This window comes from Corythoichthys intestinalis, chromosome 7 (genome assembly GCF_030265065.1).
Source record: "Corythoichthys intestinalis isolate RoL2023-P3 chromosome 7, ASM3026506v1, whole genome shotgun sequence".
NCBI lineage: Eukaryota > Metazoa > Chordata > Actinopteri > Syngnathiformes > Syngnathidae > Corythoichthys > Corythoichthys intestinalis.
In genome coordinates this window covers 49,801,962-49,821,913 of record NC_080401.1, presented here as the reverse complement: position 1 = coordinate 49,821,913, position 19,952 = coordinate 49,801,962, and the positions used below count along the sequence as shown (strand labels likewise).

The following is a 19,952-nucleotide window of genomic DNA, read 5'->3' as shown; positions in this document are numbered from 1 at the left end:
CTATTAGCTCAGCAGTCGAACGCTCGACTGCCACAGTGAAAGTCCGGGTCAGAGTCTGGTTGGCAGGAGGAAGAACACTAAAGCAGTGACTGTCAATAACAGTGCAAAGTACTATTTTTATGGCTGCCGCTACCATTTCCAACACCTGGCTGTGTGGTATTGGCCAATGCCGATACTGTACTGACACAATATTTTCGGGATTTTTTTTTCTAGTTTTAATACAAAAATACAGGTAGTCCCCTGGTTACGAACAAGTTCTATTCCTACGCTGGTGACGTAACCCGAATTTCCACATTAGTCGGAATCAACCCTTTAAGTACCCCAAAATAACTATCAAAAAATCCAAAAGCATTGTATTCCTTTTAATGATGGAGGAACACTGCTCTCTGGTGGCAGAGTTGGGTCTGTCTGGACTGTCGCCTTGTATGACAGACACAGACACAGATGTCTGACATGGATAAAGGATCGCTGCGCTCAGGTTTGGCCCACATAAGGCTGTAAGTTGTTTTAGCTAATATATTTTTGTGTATGCATTTGTAATTAAGTTTACAGTTACCGTTTGTTGAGTTACGTGTGAGCGATTTGCTATGAGAATTGTAAATACGTTAGCATTTGTAGCATTTAAGCTAACAGACTTTCGTTAGGCAAATAAGGCTAATTTAATCTACTACATTTACATATTGATCAGACTAGATGGATGTGTTTTTGGATAGTTGTTTTTTATTTTTAGAGGGTGTTTAGATGGTTTAGGAAAGAAAACTTTTGAACATAATCTAACATGCTAATTAACTGTTTTGCTGAGGGAAAATCCGAAGTGGATGGATGTTATAATAGTAGTCTTTACAGTTTCACAGCAACCACAGCAGCCAGTATTTTACAGTAAATATAACAGATTGTTGTCCACGCTTACATCCAGCTTTGATGTCCTTTCCACACAATTGTTGCTGCTTGCCTGAGCAGTCGCACACGCAGCTGAAGGTCCGATGTTCGGTGATGTTATCCATGCGGAAGAATGTAGTGGTTGAATTGACCTGCATGTGGAGCTGCACAGCAGGTGGGTGACCACTGTACATGAGAGGTTTGCACTCTTGCTCACAGTTGAAGGTGCAATACACAACTAGCTTGGTGTCACGGCGGACCGTGAACCCCTGGTTGGTCCAGATAAGGCAAGTTGGGGTCTTGCCTGAGAAGTAAAATCACAGAAAATTCACAGCAAGCTCCGGTTTAGGTTACTAAGTACTGTATTTTTCGGACTATAAGTATAACCCTAACCTGACTCAAATGACATGTTGGTATAATGTGGTGCCTAGAGGTGGGTAGAAAATAATAGAATAGAAAAAGTGCTTTTCAATTTAAATTGTTCCAATTGTTTGTAGTGACTGTTCTTATTGGTCTATTTCTCCCGCAAACGCTGATGGGTAATTTGTTACTGAGGGTAGGTTGCTCAATAATGACCTGGCTGTGTGCTGCATTCAACACAGCAAGCTATTTCTTGGAATCGTGTGGTGTAGTGCCGCAACAATTAATCGATTAACTTGAGTAATTCAATTAGAAAAAAGCTTTGAGTAAAATTATGCTGCTTCGATTATTTGTTTCTTTGGAATGGTGTTGTAATGGTTTGTTTTGAAAGCGTTTGCATTTGGTTTTATTGATTTGCGTGGATACACTGCCCTCTAATGGAAACCATGAATATGACATAACTCATTCAACATGGATGAATGTGGGTGCACCCTGTGAAGACCAACATAAGGTAAGTTTTAGTTTGAGCTAATGTTTTTTTTTTTTTAATGTATTCGTACTTTAGCTGAAAGGTTTGTTTAGCAATTTTTTGTGGGAACAATTGTTTGAGCGACTTATTAAGACTACAAACAAAAAAAGTTAGGATTATAGCATTTAAGCTAGCTTTTGCTATGCCATTCATTTGTTGTACGGTACTTAGATCTTCATTTATTTAAATATTTATTTTATAAATACCATTTGGACGCTAAGCTCAGGTATTTTTAATTTATTTTGAAATGAAAGTGCAATTCTGCAGTTTGAAAAAACACTTGGGAATTTTATATTGTATTCGCCTTTAATGCTCTTTTGAAAGGGAACCTTAGCAAGACTGTTTTACATCTCCTAAAATTTATTCTGCAACGCATTAAATGTTCCTAATTCGATTACTCGAACTAACTACCGTAATTTTCGCACTATAAGACGCACCTGACTATAAGCCGCCACTGACCAAATTTGCACGAAAACGGCATCTGTTCATAGATAAGCCGCATTGTACTATAAGCTGCAGCTGTCCTCACTGTATTATGGGATATTTACACCAAATGATATTAACCGGTAACACTTTATTTGTCTGCAGCATCATACGACTGTTATAAGACCAAATGAACCACCATGAAGCTTTGAACCAATTGGCTGCAAAGCTTCATTGCTTCAAGAAGCTTCATTTGGCCATCACTGATCCCTTGGAGGAAACAGTCAACCTCTGCTGTCACCTGCTGTTGTCAACAGTTGTTGTCCAACATGCCTCTTAGCATGCATTGCAGTGCTACAAATGTAAATAACAATCAAAATTCATGTTCTGTTCTAATTATTTCTTCAGTTACTGTTTCAGTTGTTTCATGGTATTTGGTAACACTCCATTTGACAGTGCCGCCATATGACTGTTATTAGACAATCATAATTATGACATGACATAGACATGAGCATTAATGAATGCTTATAACAGGTGTCATTTAGTATTATCTGGCAAATTATCTCACTTTTAAATGGATGTAAAAGATCCAAGCCAGACATAAATGGAGTTACTGACATAATTAGCCGGATGACACTTAATGAACTAAACATTCAGTAAAACCCATGATAGTGTCATGTCATAATTATGACGGTCTTATGACAGTCTCATGACGAAGCTGTTAAACAAAGTGTTACCTATTAACCCAAATAAATCAACAAATAAGCCACACTGGACTATAAACCGCAGGATTCAAAATAAAGGGAAAAAGTAGCGGCTTATAGTCCGAAAATTACGGTAGTTGATAGATTAATCGATTACTAAAATAATCGATAGCTGCAGCCTATTAAAATAAAGGCCTCTTTCTCCTTACTTGGCCCAGACAACACTCGCCACAATATCTTAACGTGTCTTGCAAGATGAAATGTTTATTTTTGAGTTTGTTTTTTATTAAATGAATTCTCCCATATAAAAATTGACTTATATTTTACTGTAACTATTTAGTAACTAATTTATGGTTTTACTAAGCATTTTCTGGCTTGTGCGACTTATACTCCAGTGCAATTTATAGTCTGAAAAATAGTTTGAAAGTTTGTGGCTCACCTGTGCAAAACTGCACTAGTAGCGTCAACCACACAGCACATCCCAGAGGCCATTTCAGTGGAATTTCCGCCATGTGTCATCAGTAACTGACTTTTGACTGTACGTGTGTCACATGTTCACATCAGACGTCATTGTTGCCCTTTACAAAAAGACATAACATTGAAATTTGTTTTCACATCAATATGCGACTTCAATTACAGTGCCCTCCATAATTATTGGCACCCCTAAGATGTGTTTTTTAGCTTCTAATATACAGTGCCTTGCAAAAGTATTCGGCCCCCTTGAATCTTGCAAACTTTCGCCACATTTCAGGCTTCAAACATAAAGATATGAAATTTAATTTTTTTGTCAAGAATCAACAACAAGTGGGACACAATCGTGAAGTGGAACAACATTTATTGGATAATTTAAACTTTTTTAACAAATAAAAAACTGAAAAGTGGGGCGTGCAATATTATTCGGCCCCTTTACTTTCAGTGCAGCAAACTCACTCCAGAAGTTCAGTGAGGATCTCTGAATGATCAAATGACCGATGATGATAAATAGAATCCACCTGTGTGTAATCAAGTCTCCGTATAAATGCACCTGCTCTGTGATAGTCTCAGGGTTCTGTTTAAAGTGCAGAGAGCATTATGAAAACCAAGGAACACACCAGGCAGGTCCGAGATACTGTTGTGGAGAAGTTTAAAGCCGGATTTGGATACAAAAAGATTTCCCAAGCTTTAAACATCTCAAGGAGCACTGTGCAAGCCATCATATTGAAATGGAAGGAGCATCAGACCACTGCAAATCTACCAAGACCCGGCCGTCCTTCCAAACTTTCTTCTCAAACAAGGAGAAAACTGATAGAGATGCAGCCAAGAGGCCCATGATCACTCTGGATGAACTGCAGAGATCTACAGCTGAGGTGGGAGAGTCTGTCCATAGGACAACAATCAGTCGTACACTGCACAAATCTGGCCTTTATGGAAGAGTGGCAAGAAGAAAGCCATTTCTCAAAGATATCCATAAAAAGTCTCGTTTAAAGTTTGCCACAAGCCACCTGGGAGACACACCAAACATGTGGAAGAAGGTGCTCTGGTCAGATGAAACCAAAATTGAACTTTTTGGCCACAATGCAAAACGATATGTTTGACGTAAAAGCAACACAGCTCATCACCCTGAACACACCATCCCCACTGTCAAACATGGTGGTGGCAGCATCATGGTTTGGGCCTGCTTTTCTTCAGCAGGGACAGGGAAGATGGTTAAAATTGACGGGAAGATGGATGCAGCCAAATACAGGAACATTCTGGAAGAAAACCTGTTGGTATCTGCACAAGACCTGAGACTGGGACGGAGATTTATTTTCCAACAGGACAATGATCCAAAACATAAAGCCAAATCTACAATGGAATGGTTCAAAAATAAACGTATCCAGGTGTTAGAATGGTCAAGTCAAAGTCCAGACCTGAATCCAATCGAGAATCTGTGGAAAGAGTTGAAGACTGCTGTTCACAAACACTCTCCATCCAACCTCACTGAGCTCGAGCTGTTTTGCAAGGAAGAATGGGCAAGAATGTCAGTCTCTCGATGTGCAAAACTGATAGAAACATACCCCAAGCGACTTGCAGCTGTAATTGGAGCAAAAGGTGGCGCTACAAAGTATTAACGCAAGGGGGCCGAATAATATTGAACGCCCCACTTTTCAGTTTTTTATTTGTTAAAAAAGTTTAAATTATCCAATAAATTTTGTTCCACTTCACGATTGTGTCCCACTTGTTGTTGATTCTTGACAAAAAATTAAAATTTTATATCTTTATGTTTGAAGCCTGAAATGTGGCGAAAGGTTGCAAGGTTCAAGGGGGCCGAATACTTTTGCAAGGCACTGTATATATTTTTTTATTCAAATAATATGGGACCTTAATGGAAAAAAAGAGAAAAAAAACAGTCCTATTTGAAGCCTGGGAGCGTGTGCTTTGGTCAGGTGATACCAAGATTGAGCTTTTTGGCAACAAACACGATGGAAGATGCGCATGCTGAAAAGCACCTCATAACCACTGTGAAGTATGGGGGTGGGTCAGTGATGCTGTGGGGCTGTTTTGCTTCCATAGGCCTTGGGAACCTTGTTAGGGTGCATGGCATCATGAATGCTTTGAAATACCAGGACATTTTAAATCAAAATCTGTTGCCCTCTGACCAAAAGGTGAAGATGGGTCGTCACTGGGTCTTTCAGCAAGACAATGACCCTAAACATATGGCCAAATCTACACAGAAATGGTTCACCAGACACAAAATCAAGCTGCCCTCCCATGGCCATCTCAGTCCCCAGACCTTGTTTTGTTGGCAAAAGGGGGTTGTACAAAGTATTAACAGCAGGGGTGCTAATTAGAGATGCCGATCGATCGGGTCCGATCACGTCATTTTCAAAGTATCGGAATCGGCAAAAAAATATCGGCCATGTCTTTTTTTAATATATATTTTTTAATTAAATCGTTTTCTAATTGTATCTAATGTTACAGACATAATATGTTACACTCATCCAGAGTCTTTAGTTTAGGCTTATGGTAGGGTTATCAAATTTATCCCAATAACGGCGGCAGGGGTCGCGTTAACCGAATATTTTCCGTCGTTGACCGATTTTTTAAAACTGTGACGGAAAAAACTGAAGTCCATCTGTCATTTTGACAGGTTGCAATTCACATCCCAGACCACAGGGTGGCAACAGAGCATATTAATTAGCTATTGTCTCTCTTGATGCATGACGTCGTTGGCCATACTCTGAAAAATGTCAAGGCAACTGAGTGTCCGAAGTTTCTTCAAAAAGCCCCAAAACGACGATGGTGTTGATAAGAGGTGAAAAAACAGGGACTGCACAAGCGGGCACGCAATTCAAGTCCATGCGCACCAGGAGGAAGGTGTAAGACTCCGTTCAGGCCACAGCAGGTGAACTGTTAATTTCATTGTTCCTTAATGTAGCCTACCTACTGGGGCCACAGTCAGCTGTTTTTGTCACTGCGGAGAAAAAGTTGCATATTCATCTGCTTGATGTGTGATGGCACGGTGTGGATTCTCTGTTAAGCTTGTTCGGACAGAATATTAATTTGAAATAGGGCTGTCAAAATTATCGCGTTAACGCGCGGCAATTAATTTTTTAAATTAATCACGTTAAAATATTTGACGCAATTAACGCACATGTCCCGCTCAGACAGTATTCTGCTTTTTGGTAAATTTTACAGCAAGGCTTTTTGTGCTAACAGCGAACTCTTGTGGTCGCTTTGCAACATGGTTTATTTTTTTTCTTGCCAGTTCAATATGGCTGCACGACGTCTCGGGCTGACGCCTACGTTGTAATGTTGTGCTTATATGATCCTTGGACAAGATTTGTCCGTCAGTATGGTTGTTGTAAAGAATGTACATATTATGTTAGCAAGCGAAATGTTCTATTTTTTGTATGAGACGCTTTTTGTTTATGTTTAGTGAACCTGTATAGCGTGCTAAGCTAACGTTGTTGCTAATGCAATGCTTGTGTACTTTTTTTTTTGTAGTTTTACGATGGTCTAAAGAGTACAATGGTTGGAGGCTATTTTATTAATAAATCAGATGAAAAAGGAAGAAGTCTGATTATTAAGGCGTCGTTCACAAGCTGTCCAGCTTTGGAAAAAGTAGACGCTTCGGAGTGAGGACAGCATAGACAGATTTAAATGACAGTAGAGTGAAATGCCCACTACAGTCCTTATGTACCGTATGTTGAATGTACAGTGGGGAGAACAAGTATTTGATACACTGCCAATGGGTTTTCCCATTGGCAGTGTATCAAATACTTGTTCTCCCCACTGTATATATCCATCTTGTGTCTTATCTTTCCATTCTAACAATTTATTTTACAGAATATTTATAAAATTTACAGAAAAATATGGCATATTTTATAGATGGTTTGAATTGCGATTAATTGCGATTAATTACGATTAATTAATTTTTAAGCTGTAATTAACTCGATTAAAAATTTTAATCGTTTGACAGCCCTAATATTTTTTTTTTTTATTAAATCGTTTTCTAATTGTATTTATCGTTACAGACATAATATGTTACACTCATCCAGAGTCTTTAGTTTAGGCTTAAGGTAGGGTTATCAAATTTATCCCAATAACGGCGGTAATTTTTTTTTTTTTTAAAAATGTATCACGTTAAAATATTTAACGCAAATAATGCATGCGCTGCACGACCCACTCGCGCATTGTCGCGCTCAATCTGTAATGGCACCGTTTTACCTATATAGAGAGATAAAAGGCAGCGTAAAATGAGTAGAGTGAATTTTGGCAGCCTTTGGAGCCTTTTTTTAATTGGCTAAAGCCTTACAATCCCTCTCCCCACGAATAGAAATATCATGGGTAGCAATTGATCTTTTTCTTAACACCTTATGTTATTTCCCAACGCAGAGAAGATATATCAATTGATAGCACTACGCACAGTCATGGTTCCACTTCCCATCATGCATTTGGGAAATGGCTACAATATCATTTACTGAAAGCTCAACAAATACACTAGATGGCAATATTTAGTCACAATATACAAAGTCACAAGTCTTTCTATCCGTGGATCCCTCTCACAGAATGAATGTTAATAATGTAAATGCCATCTTGAGGATTTATTGTCATGATAAACAAATACAGTACTTATGTACTGTATGTTGAATGTATATATTCGTCCGAGTTTTATTCATTTTTTTCTTAATGCATTGCCAAAATGAATATGATCAGGAAAAATTAAATGGAATTGAATCGGGAGCAAAAAAAAAGCAATCGGATCGGCAAATATCGGGATCGGCAGATACTCAAACTAAAACGATCGGGAGCAAAAAAACATGATCGGAACAACCCTAGTGCTAATAATTGTGACACACATTATTTGATTATTTGTCAAATAATTATTTCTTTATGTGGGATTTTTTCCCCACTGAATAAATGCACTTGTATTGAAGGTTAGATTTTTCTCTTTTTTTCCATTAAGGTCCTATATTATTTGAATTAAAAAAAAATATTAGAAGCTAAAAAACACATCTTAACCAGGGGTGCCAATAATTATAGAGGGCACTGTATTTGTTTGAGTAAGGAGGTGGAGCTCGACTCTGGTGGGCTCCAGCCCACTTTAACCCCTGGTTGTGATGTCATAACCAGAATTGATCATCATGCGTACCGTTTTGGTGCTGCGCTAGCTAGTACATGTTGACAGAATGATGGAAAGATCACAAGGCAACAACAGAATAGAAAGCCGATGGATAGCATGCTAGCAGAGTGCAAAAATCTGCAGCTCATTCTGGAGATGACATCAGTTTATGTCTGGAGATTTTTTAGTGGGTATCGCGAAGGATCCACTTTCATTATTAAGCTTTTTCTGTCACTCTTTTGGATGGTTTTGTCTCCAAAATATGGTCTGCAATAATTTTAAAGTCCACTTGCTGTTGTATTTAATAGCACATTTAAAAGTACTTACTCTCTAAATGGTAGATCTTCCATCTTGAGCATTGTTTTCATCCTTTCGGTCTTCCGTTATCTTCCTCTGAATCGCCAGCGTGTCGGCACGTTTAACTTTTTGTTCTGAGCGTGTGAGTCAAAGTTGCACTTGAATGGGGGAAGTTCAGCTACGCAATGTAACCACTACATTACAAGCAGTCCTTGAATCTTTTTTTGTGCTGTCTGATCAGACCTCATTGTTTTTTGGAGTCTGTTTTCCGGACATCCACATAATTTCTCCTACAACTCTTGCCATGACAATTTGTACGCATCATTAAATTTTTCCAAGCATCACGAGCAATGATGAGATACATTGTGGGACTTTCCCTAAAATTCTTACCGTATTGCACCTGAGCAGCTGAGTAAAAATAGCGTCTGTGAGCTTTCACACTGAATTTGTGGGGAAGTGAAACAAATACGCTCAGGAAGTTGAAGAAAAAAAAAACTGGTTACGTTGAGGAAGCAGTGTGCTGTGTTTTTACTCGATAACATTACATGACAGGGGAAAATGCTGTTTGAAAACTCTCTTTAGCTTTTATGTTTGTATGTTGTTTTTGCTCATGCGTTCTGGCTAATTAGGGGTCATTGACGGTGATAGAAGTAGTAAACCTTAAATGAATCAAACTAAACAAGTATCACAGTAAATCTAACAAACATAGACGGAGTTTGACTTTTAGGCCAAGGGGGTCACAACATGTTGATGACCTCAAAACGCAGTGTCAGAAATAAAATTAACTTACAACAATATTTATATTAATAAGTTGAAAATGAGTGTTTTTTTTGTTTCCCATCATTCTTGAGGGGAATTCTAAATCAGGCTGCTTAGGACAGCTATACTTTTCGGTAAAATCATCATCCATTGAATATGGTACGCCCGCCGGTGTCGTGCCAATGTAGTTACTCCAGTCAAAAATTGTATCCCTTGGGCGGAGCCATATGCAGGTAGATTTATGTCTTATTCGATTAAAAAAATGTGTTTGAATGCAAAAATTAATTTGAAACTCAAAAAAAAATGTATTTGAAAGCTATTTTTCTTAAATTTTTTTTTTTTTTGATTGAAATCTTTTTTTTTTTTTTTTTTTTTGATTGAAGCAGCTTTTTTGATTGAAGTAATGTTTTTTTGCGTTTGGGCCACATTTTGGCTAGGACTCTTGTGTCTATTATTTGATCAAAAAAATAAGTTGTTTCAAACAAACAAAATATATTTTCAAATGAAAAATCAATCAGAAAAATTTCAATCATAGAAAAGAGTTTTTGAATGCGAAAAAAATATTTCAGACTCAACATTTGAACGCTTCATTTTTAATTAAAGTTGATTTTAGCCATCCTTTTTGTCCCTCAAAATCCCCCATTCCCCCAAAAAGTTGCTTCAATCAAAAAAAATATTTTCAAAGAAAGAAAAAAAATCATTTGAAAAAAAATTTTGCCCTCCCCTTATTATTTTTTTTTTAATAATATGCAAAGCAAATGACTGTCTAAGGTGCTTGTCACATGATCTGTTCGAAAAATAATTTTGACCCATTATAAAAATTTGTTTTTTTTTTGTTCATTTTATTCATATTTGTCGTTGGGGGGCTGGCCCTCCCTAAAACTCCGCTTATGCTAACAAATTTTTAAAATGTTGCAGTCATCTGCCCTTTCAGATGTTAGTCTTTCCTCTCCTCTTGCATGGATGTCTTTGATTGACAGTTGACTTAAAGTGCCTATGCCAGCAAAAAGCATGTTTATTTCATATTTCACGCGGTATTTTATCCTCCTGAATGAAATGGACCGCTCGTACTGAATAAATGCATTTTTAATATTTCATATTGCATTTAGCACAAGACTGTTATTTGTCTTGACCATACCATTTATTTAGCAATTGGGGAAAATACTTAGATAAAAAAGAATATCCTGTCAAAATATTGGAGTAGAGAGATTGAAACAATGGCATTTTGCTGCTTTCTTCGTCGCATTTTCCTCCATCCATCCATCCATTATCTTCCGCTTGTTCCGGGGTCGGGTCGCGGGGGCAGCAGCTTTAACAGGGAAGCCCAGACTTCCCTCTCCCCAGCCACTTCAACCAGCTCCTCCGGCGGGATCCCAAGGCGTTCCCAGGCCAGCCGAGAGACATAGTCTCTCCAGCGTGTCCTAGGTCGTCCCCTGGGCCTCCCGCCGGTGGGACATGCCCGGAACACCTCTCCAGGGAGGCGTCCGGGAGGCATCCGAACCAGATGCCCGAGCCACCTCAGTTGGCTCCTCTCTACGCGGAGGAGTAGCGGCTCGACGCCGAGTCCCTCCCGGATGACAGAGCTTCTCACCCTATCTCTAAGGGAGAGCCCGGACACCCTGCGGAGGAAACTCATTTCGGCCGCTTGTATCCGGGATCTTGTTCTTTCGGTCACGACCCAAAGCTCGTGACCATAGGTGAGGGTAAGAACGTAGATCGACTGGTAAATCGAGAGCTTTGCCTTTCGGCTCAGCTCCTTCTTCACCACTACGGACCGGTGCAGAGTCCGCATTACTGCAGACGCCGCACCGATTCGCCTGTCGATCTCCCGCTCCCTCCTACCGTCACTCGTGAACAAGACCCCAAGATACTTGAACTCCTCCACTTGGGGCAGGATCTCATCCCCGACCCGGAGAGGGCACTCCACCCTTTTCCGACTGAGGACCATGGTCTCGGATTTGGAGGTGCTGATCTTCATCCCAACTGCTTCACACTCAGCTGCGAACCGCTCCAGTGAGAGTTGGAGGTCACGGCTTGATGAAGCCAACAGCACTAAATCATCTGCAAAAAGCAGAGATTCAATGCTGAGGTCACCAAACCGGACCCCCTCAACGCTTCGGCTGCGCCTAGAAATTCTGTCCATAAAAATTATGAACAAAATCGGTGACAAAGGGCAGCCTTGGCGGAGTCCAACCCTCACCGGGAACGAATTCGACTTACTGCCGGCAATGCGGACCAGACTCTGACACCGGTCGTACAGGGACCGAACAGCCCTTACCAAGGGGCTCGGTACCCCGTACTCCCGGAGCACCCTCCACAGGATTCCGCTAGGCACACGGTCGAACGCCTTCTCCAAATCCACAAAACACATGTAGTTGGGCGAACTCCCATGCACCCTCGAGGACCCTGCTGAGGGTGTAGAGCTGGTCCACTGTTCCACGGCCGGGACGAAAACCACACTGCTCCTCCTGAATCCGAGATTCGACTTCCCGATGGACCCTCCTCTCCAGCACCCCTGAATAGACTTTACTGGGGAGGCTGAGGAGTGTGATTCCTCTATAATTGGAACACACCCTCCGGTCCCCCTTTTTAAAAAGGGGGACCACCACCCCGGTCTGCCAATCCAGAGGCACTGTCCCCGATGTCCACGCGATGTTGTAGAGGCGTGTCAGCCATGACAGCCCTACAACATCCAGAGCCTTTAGGAACTCCGGGCGGATCTCATCCACCCCCGGGGCCTTGCCACCGAGGAGCTTGCCAACCGCCTCAGTGACTTCAACCCCAGAGATCGAAGAGCCCACCTCAGAGTCCCCAGACTCTGCTTCCTCAAAGGAAGGCGTGTCGGTGGAATTGAGGAGGGCTTCGAAGTATTCTCCCCACCGACTCACGACGTCCCGAGTCGAGGTCAGCAGTACACCATCTTCACTATACACAGTGTTAATAGTGCACTGCTTTCCTCTCCTCAGACGCCGGATGGTGGACCAGAATTTCCTCGAAGCCGTCCAGAAGTCGTTTTCCATGGCCTCACCGAACTCCTCCCATGTCCGAGTTTTTGCCTCGGCGACTGCCGAGGCCGCAGTCCGCTTGGCCAGCCGGTACCTGTCAGCTGCCTCCGGAGTCCCACAGGCCAAAAAGGCCCGATAGGCCTCCTTCTTCAGCTTGACGGCATCCCTTACCGCTGGTGTCCACCAGCGGGTTCGGGGATTGCCGCCACGACAGGCACCAACCACCTTACGGCCACAGCTCTGATCGGCCGCCTCAACAATGGAGGTGCGGAACATGGCCCACTCGGACTCAATGTCCCCCACCTCCCCCGGGACAAGGGAGAAGTTCTGCCGGAGGTGGGTGTTGAAACTCTTTCTGACAGGGGATTCTCCCAGACGTTCCCAGCAGACCCTCATTTTCCTCGTTCTGAATAATTCTCCCTCAAGGGGCTGAATTCTAAATTCGATGAAATCGTGACCCTGCCAACGTCATCCTCCAGCTGGGGATGCTAGAGCGCTATAATGACAGGCAGCGTTAACCGGCAGATTAAAAGACTCATTTCTCGTTATCTGGGCTTTGCCAAATTGTTGTATATAGGCCAATCGTCCCAAAATATGATTCAAAATTACATAATAATGCTTTTCAAGATTTTTTAAAATCATGTCACTGGCACTTTAATAAGAGCATCAGGCTAAAAAAACCCAGCATAATCATTAAATGTCACCCATACCAGGTAGGCACAAAGGCTGCACAAAGTGACTGACAAAGAAATGATCGAAAGTATTTTACATTCAAGTGAGTACAGTGGTACCTCTACATATGAAGTTCGTTCGTTCCAGGATCTTGTTTGTAAGTCAAAATGGTCGTATGTCAAACAGGATTTTCCTATAAGAATACATTATAATTCCATTATTTGTTCAACACACCGAAAATGTACAGTTGGGCAAATAAGTATTTAGTCAACCACTAATTGCGCAAGTTCTCCCACTTGAAAATATTACAAAGGCCTGTAATTGTCAACATGGGTAAACCTCAACCATGACAGACAGAATGTGGAGAAAACCCAGAAAATCCCATTGTTTGATTTTTAAAGAATTTATTTGCAAATAATGGTGGAAAATAGGTATTTGGTCAATACTGAAAGTTCATCTCAATACTTTATTATGTACCCTTTGTTGGCAATAACTGAGGCCAAACGTTTTCTGTAACTCTTCACGTGCTTTTGACACACTGTTGTTGGTATTTTGGTCCATTCCTCCATGCAGATCTCCCCTAGAGCAGTGATGTTTTGGGGCTGTCGTTGGGCAACACGGACTTTCAACTCCCTCCACAGATTTTCTATGGGGTTGAGATCTGGAGACTGGCTAGGCCACTCTAGGACCTTGAAATGCTTCTTACGAAGCCACTCCTTTGTTGCCCTGGCTGTCTGTTTGGGATCATTGTCATGCTGAAAGACCCAGCCACGTCTCATCTTCAATGCCCTTGCTGATGGAAGGAGATTTTCACTCAAAATCTCTCGATACATGGCCCCATTCATTCTTTCCTTTACACAGATCAGTCGTCCTGGTCCCTTTGCTGAAAAACAGCCCCAAAGCATGATGTTTCCACCCTCATGCTTCACAGTGGGTATGGTGTTCTTCGGATGCAATTGTGTATTCTTTCTCCTCCAAACACGAGAACCTGTGTTTTTACCAAAAAGTTTGGTTTCATCTGACCATAACACATTCTCCCAGTCCTCTTCTGGATCATCCAAATACTCTCTAGCGATCCGCAGACGGGCCTGGACGTGTACTTTCTTCAGCAGGGGGACACGTCTGGCAGTGCAGGATTTGAGTCCCTGGCGGCGCATTGTGTAACTGATAGTAGCCTTTGTTACTGTGGTCCCAGCTCTCTGTAGGTCATTCACTAGGTCCCCCCGTGGGGTTCTGGGATTTTTGCTCACCGTTCTTGTGATCATTTTGACGCCACGGGGTGAGATCTTGCATGGAGCCCCAGATCGAGGAAGATTATCAGCGGTCTTGTATGTCTTCCATTTTCTAATAATTGCTCCCACAGTTGATTTCTTTACACCAAGTGTTTTACCTATTGCAGATTCAGTCTTCCCAGCCTGGTGCAGATCTACAATTTTGTCTCTGGTGTCCTTCGACAGATCTTTGGTCATGGCCATAGTGGAGTTTGGAATGTGACTGACTGAGGTTGTGGACAGGTGTCCTTTATACCGATAATGAGTTAAAACAGGTGCCATTAATACAGGTAACGAGTGGAGCCTCGTTATACCTCGTTAGAAGAAGATAGGCCTCCTTGACAGCCAGAAATCTTGCTTGTTTGTAGGTGACCAAATACTTATTTTCCACTTTAATTTGGAAATCAATTCTTTAAAAATCACACAATGTTATTTTCAGTTTTTTTTCCACATTCTGTCTCTCGTGGTTGAGGTTTACCCATGTTGACAATTACAAGCCTCTCTAATCTTTTCAACTAGGAGAACTTGCACAATTGGTGGTTGACTATATACTTATTTGCCCCACTGTAGCAGGCTTGCCCAAGAAAATAGAGTCCTATAAATTTCTCTTGCGGAGGATGTACTTACGTTTTTGTACGCTTTTCAACTAATTTTACAGACTGAATGAATTCATACCATGATTTCGTCATTCTTCTTCCTGCCCACTGCTTGGAATGCAGATTTGTGGGAAGTAGCCACCACCCAGGGAGACATTCACCACCGTTTCACCCACCGAGAGGGGATGCTCTTCCGTGTCTCCCCATTTTTCTCTGCTCCAGTCCAATTCCAAATCGAGCAGCCAGGCGGAGGAGTCCAATTCAACGCTGGACAGCAGGTTCCCCAAGGGTGCTCCAAATTTGCCAGAACTCGATTCCACCTCCATTGGGTGTGACCAGTCCTGGTTTGTCTGTTTGGCTGGCGGGAGCGCAGTTAATTGAGGTTTGTAACCGTCCACGACGGCTTTAAGGGGATGCTGGAGAGTGGGCTCATCGGAAAGCAAACTGATGGGAGACAGCTGAGGGTCGCTGCTGGTGCGCGAGAAGGATGGCTCGCTCCAGGTGTCCAACTAGAGATTTTTATTAGGATTTATTAAGGGGTTCATAAATTGCCGGTGTACCAAAAAATGTGTTCTGTGGTTGAGTACCGTTTTGATGTACCTGTTTCATGGCTTGGCTATTTTTCGGTTGGGGGAGCTTCTCCACCAACCAATATGGACCCCACAATGCCCATCTCTGTTTGATCCTGATCAACATACAAACAAAAAAAACACGCATTGGAGCTGTTGTTTTGGTTAGCAGCAGTGAACAAACAGACATTATTTTTGCCAACCTTCTTCTCACGCAGCGCCAGCAAGCTAGCTGGACCATGAAGACCCCCACAGCCAGCATGCTCAACACTAGCGTCGTTACTCCTGCTACAAGGGAAAAAGTAACACTGAAACCATGTTATTGCTCTTTTATACGTCGCTAATACTTTGACCAGTGGCGGATGCTGGTCTTTCAAGGAGGAGAAGCTCAAAATGTGTCTGCCTGTGAGTGCTTTGTGATGTTGGAAGGGCTCAGCGGCACCCGCTGCTCGGTAGAGAAAAAATCTAGACTGCCAGAAGTCAAGTCTTCAAACACATGCAGCTATAATAGAAAAAACAACAGATATAAGCTCGATTTTTTTTTTTGCTAGTCGTTTTAACCCTTTAAAACAAGGGTTAAAACGACAAGGGCATCGAGCATCGATGGGATCCGGGACAAACACTCCGGTTCTCCTGGAACCGTTTGAATTTTCTAAACAATAGCTGCCGAACTCTACGAAGAAGAAGCCACATGAAGACTAGCTCCGTTATAAGCAAATCATATGAAGTGGCTAATTTAGCTTAGCACAAAAACAGATAGAGAGACTTGTAATTCTTAAAGGATAAATGTGACTTTGTATATTGTGACTAAATATTGCCATCTAGTGTATTTGTTGAGCTATCAGTAAATGATACTGTAGGCATTTAACTGTTCTGCCCAAATGCATGATGGGAAGTGCAACCATGACTGTGCGTAGTGCTACCAATTGATATATCTTCTCTTCTCCCAGCGGCCAGGCAAATTAGGGTGTTGTGCGCATACTCCACCCACGGGAGATGTGATGACCACGAAGATGGATGCTGTTGACAGACCCGACGAAGGGCGGCCTCCGGCTCTTGGTTGACAAGTTCTGTTTGCCCATTGGGCTGCAGATGGTACCCTGAAGAGCGGCTTGACGTGGCCCCCAAGGCCTTGCAGAATGCTCCCCAAACTCATGAGACAAACTGGGGCCCTCTGTCAGAGACGAGATCACAGCGAATGCCATGACTTTGAAAAACGTGCGTTACCAGCAAGTCAGCAGTCTCCAGAGCAGAGGGTAACTTGGGGAGCGTGACGAAGTGTGCCATCTTTGAAAATCGGTCCACGCCTGTCAAGATGACTGAACGACCCCTTGATCGGAGAAGGCCCGTAATGAAGTCCAGAGCCACATAGGACCAAGGCCTGACATGGAATAGACAGACGATGGGGCGAACCCGCTGGAGGACGGTGACTCGCCTGGCCGCGAACGCAGGTGGAACAGGCCGAGACATAGTCCATAACATCCTTGCGCATGCCCGGCCGCCATAACCTCTGCGAACACTAGAAGAATGTGTGAGACACACCGGGATGGCAAGCGAACCTAGATGAGTGAGTCCACTTGAGCACTGCCGTACGCCGAGCCTCCGGGACAAACAATTTGCCGGCGGGGCATCCACCGGGCCCTGTAAGACCTCCTCCACCAAGCGCTCGACCTCCCAACGAAGTGCACCAATCAATCGGAATCGAGATTCGTTTGAAACCTGAATCGAAACGTGGAATCGGAACCGAAACGAAATGATACCCAACCCTATTTAACACCGAACGTGTTGACAGCGACATGTTTCAAAAGGGATAGAAAGGAAGTGACCTAGAAAAGCCCTAAAATCAATACAAAGTGTCCTGGAACAGGAACTGATCTGAAATTGACCTCAAATCAACAGGAAATGACCACAAATAACAGGAAGTGAGCATGGATTGCCGCAAAACGTAAAGGAAGTGACCCTTAATCACCAGGAAGTGTGTTGGAAACTTCCCAAAATCAAAAGGGATAAACATTAGATCAACAAAAACTGAGGTAGAAAAACCCTAAAATCAATACAAATTGACCTGGACAAGAACCTGATCTGAAATGGACCTCAAATCAACAGGAAATGACCCCAGATCAACAGCAAGTGAACCAGATTTGCCGCAAAATAATAAGAAAGTGTCCCAAAATCCAAGGGTGATTACTGACCAGCATGAAAGTATTGCTACGCAATTTCTCCCAAAATTAAATGTTCTAGTTTCTAGGATTTTCACTCACCTGTGGATTCCATGGGTCGAGAGGAGACCGGGTTACCGCGTGGGCCTTCTCCCGCAGACGTGGACGCCGACATCTGGATAGCCACGGCCCCCTCGGGATACTCCAGCCACGCTTGCCTGCGAACCCCCGCGAGGAGCACCACTAAAGTAGATTCACATGAACGTGTAGCACTCAAACTTCCCACCAGAGGTCACTGCTGTATTCTTGTTTGTATTTCTCTCGCTGCGATTGGTTTTGCATCACCTGAGGTTTCTTGGCTGCGCATGTTGAGGGTCCTCAGATATACGGTGTAGTTGGTGATGAAACCCCTCTGCTGCTCTACCGCGGGGTCCTCCCACTGAATCAGGAGGCGGGTGGGCCTGTGGACCACCACCGACACGCTGGGACCGGCGTCCGGTTCTGAAAATATGGCAACGTGTGGCATCATATTAATGTTCAAATTAAGTAGGGTGTTTTTGCAATGTCTGTTTTTTCCCCACAATTTGTCCATGTCTAACAGAGTTTCATTGACATTTCAATTTAAATATGCAACATAACTAAATTTTACATTTTAAAACTGTATGGCGCTTTAACATTTTTGACATATCTGTTAAAATTTGGTATTTTTTTAATCTTTCAGGGACAGTGGACATCTTTTCTCATTATCCTTACTGATCCGCTGCCATATCGCAAAGTAGACTTATACATCTACTGTACTAAAATTAATTACTTTGAATAATTAGTTTTTTAAAAAATTCATTTACTTAATACTAATTTAATACCGTATTTTCTGCACTATGAGACACACATAAAAGCAGGGGCGGATCTAGAAAAATATTGATGGGGTGGCGAGCAGCGGGTTGGAACTTTTTGATGGTGATGATATAATACAGGGTAGGATTGTTCCGATCATGTTTTTTTGCTCCCGATCCGATCCCGATTGTTTTAGTTTGAGTATCTGCCGATCCCGATATTTCCCGATCCGATTGCTTTTTTTTTTTTTTTGCTCCCGATTAAATTCCAATCATTTCCGATAATTTTTCCCGATCATATACATTTTGGCAATGCATTAAGAAAAAAATGAATAAAACTTGGACGAATATATATAGTACATTCAACATACAGTACATAAGTACTTTATTTGTTTATTATGACAATAAATCCTCAAGATGGCATTCACATTATTAACATTCTTTCTGTGAGAGGGATCCACGGATTGAAATACTTGTGACTTTGTATATTGTGACTAAATATTGCCATCTAGTGTATTTGTTGAGCTTTCAGTAAATGATACTGTGGCCATCCCAAATGCATGATGGGAAATGGAACCATGACTGTGCGTCGTGCTACCAACTGATATATCTTCTCTGCGTTGGGAAATAACTTAAGGTGTTAAGACAAAGATCAATTGCCACCTTGCTTCCCCACATTGCTTCCCATGATATTTCTAATCATAGAGAGAGGGATTGTAAGGCTTTAGCCAATTAAAAAAAGGCTCCAAAGGCTGCCAAAATTCACTCTACTCATTTTGCGCTGCCTTTTTTCTCTCTATATAGGTAAAAGGGCATCATTACAGATTGAGCGTGACAATGAATGAGAGGGTCGTGCAGCGCATACATTAATTGCGTTAAAAATTTTAACGTGACACATTTTTTAATAAATTAATTGCCACTGTTATCGGGATATTTTTGATAACCCAACCTTAAGCCTAAAGACTCTGGATGAGTGTAACATATCATGTCTGTAACGTCAAATACAATTAGAAAACGATTTAATTAAAATATACACAGTATATATTAAGGGTGTAACGGTACATGTATTTGTATTGAACCGTTTCGGTTCGGGGTCCTCGGTTCGGTGCGGGGCCGCACCGAACGAGTTTCTGACGAAATGTAAAATGCTGTCAAATTTAGCGCGGTAATGGGCTGTAATTTTTTTTTTTATTAATCACGTTAAAATATTCAACGCATTTAACGCAAGCGCGGAATGCCCGCTCATGCTTCCCATAATCCCACTGTTACGTCCCACGGACGGCTGCTAAGGGCGTAACCTAAAACGAGACAC

The 19,952-nt window shown here is 42.1% G+C and overlaps 2 protein-coding genes across 9 annotated transcripts in view; both read right to left on the bottom strand.

Moving 5' to 3' along the window:
• The window catches only part of il12rb2 (interleukin 12 receptor, beta 2a), a 36,677-nt gene extending 26,877 nt beyond the window's left edge, over positions 1–9,800 (bottom strand). For all 5 annotated transcript variants that reach the window (XM_057841694.1, XM_057841696.1, XM_057841697.1 and 2 more), the window contains exons 1-3: positions 8,807–9,800; positions 3,335–3,473; positions 911–1,183 (exon numbers count right to left, since the gene is read on the bottom strand). In XM_057841694.1, the coding sequence (XP_057697677.1) occupies positions 911–1,183; positions 3,335–3,407 (346 nt within the window). In that variant the 5' untranslated portion in view covers positions 3,408–3,473; positions 8,807–9,800. The remainder of the gene's footprint in view (positions 1–910; positions 1,184–3,334; positions 3,474–8,806) is intronic.
• A 5,225-nt stretch (positions 9,801–15,025) lies between these two features.
• Positions 15,026–19,952, bottom strand: part of il23r (interleukin 23 receptor) — a 38,157-nt gene continuing 33,230 nt past the window's right edge. For 3 of the 4 annotated variants that reach the window (XM_057842304.1, XM_057842308.1, XM_057842307.1), the window contains 5 exons: positions 18,153–18,308; positions 17,910–18,050; positions 15,852–15,936; positions 15,680–15,764; positions 15,026–15,588 (listed from right to left, as the gene is read on the bottom strand). In XM_057842304.1, the coding sequence (XP_057698287.1) occupies positions 15,169–15,588; positions 15,680–15,764; positions 15,852–15,936; positions 17,910–18,050; positions 18,153–18,308 (887 nt within the window). In that variant the 3' untranslated portion in view covers positions 15,026–15,168. The remainder of the gene's footprint in view (positions 15,589–15,679; positions 15,765–15,851; positions 15,937–17,909; positions 18,051–18,152; positions 18,309–19,952) is intronic. The other variant, XM_057842306.1, reaches the window with a different exon arrangement.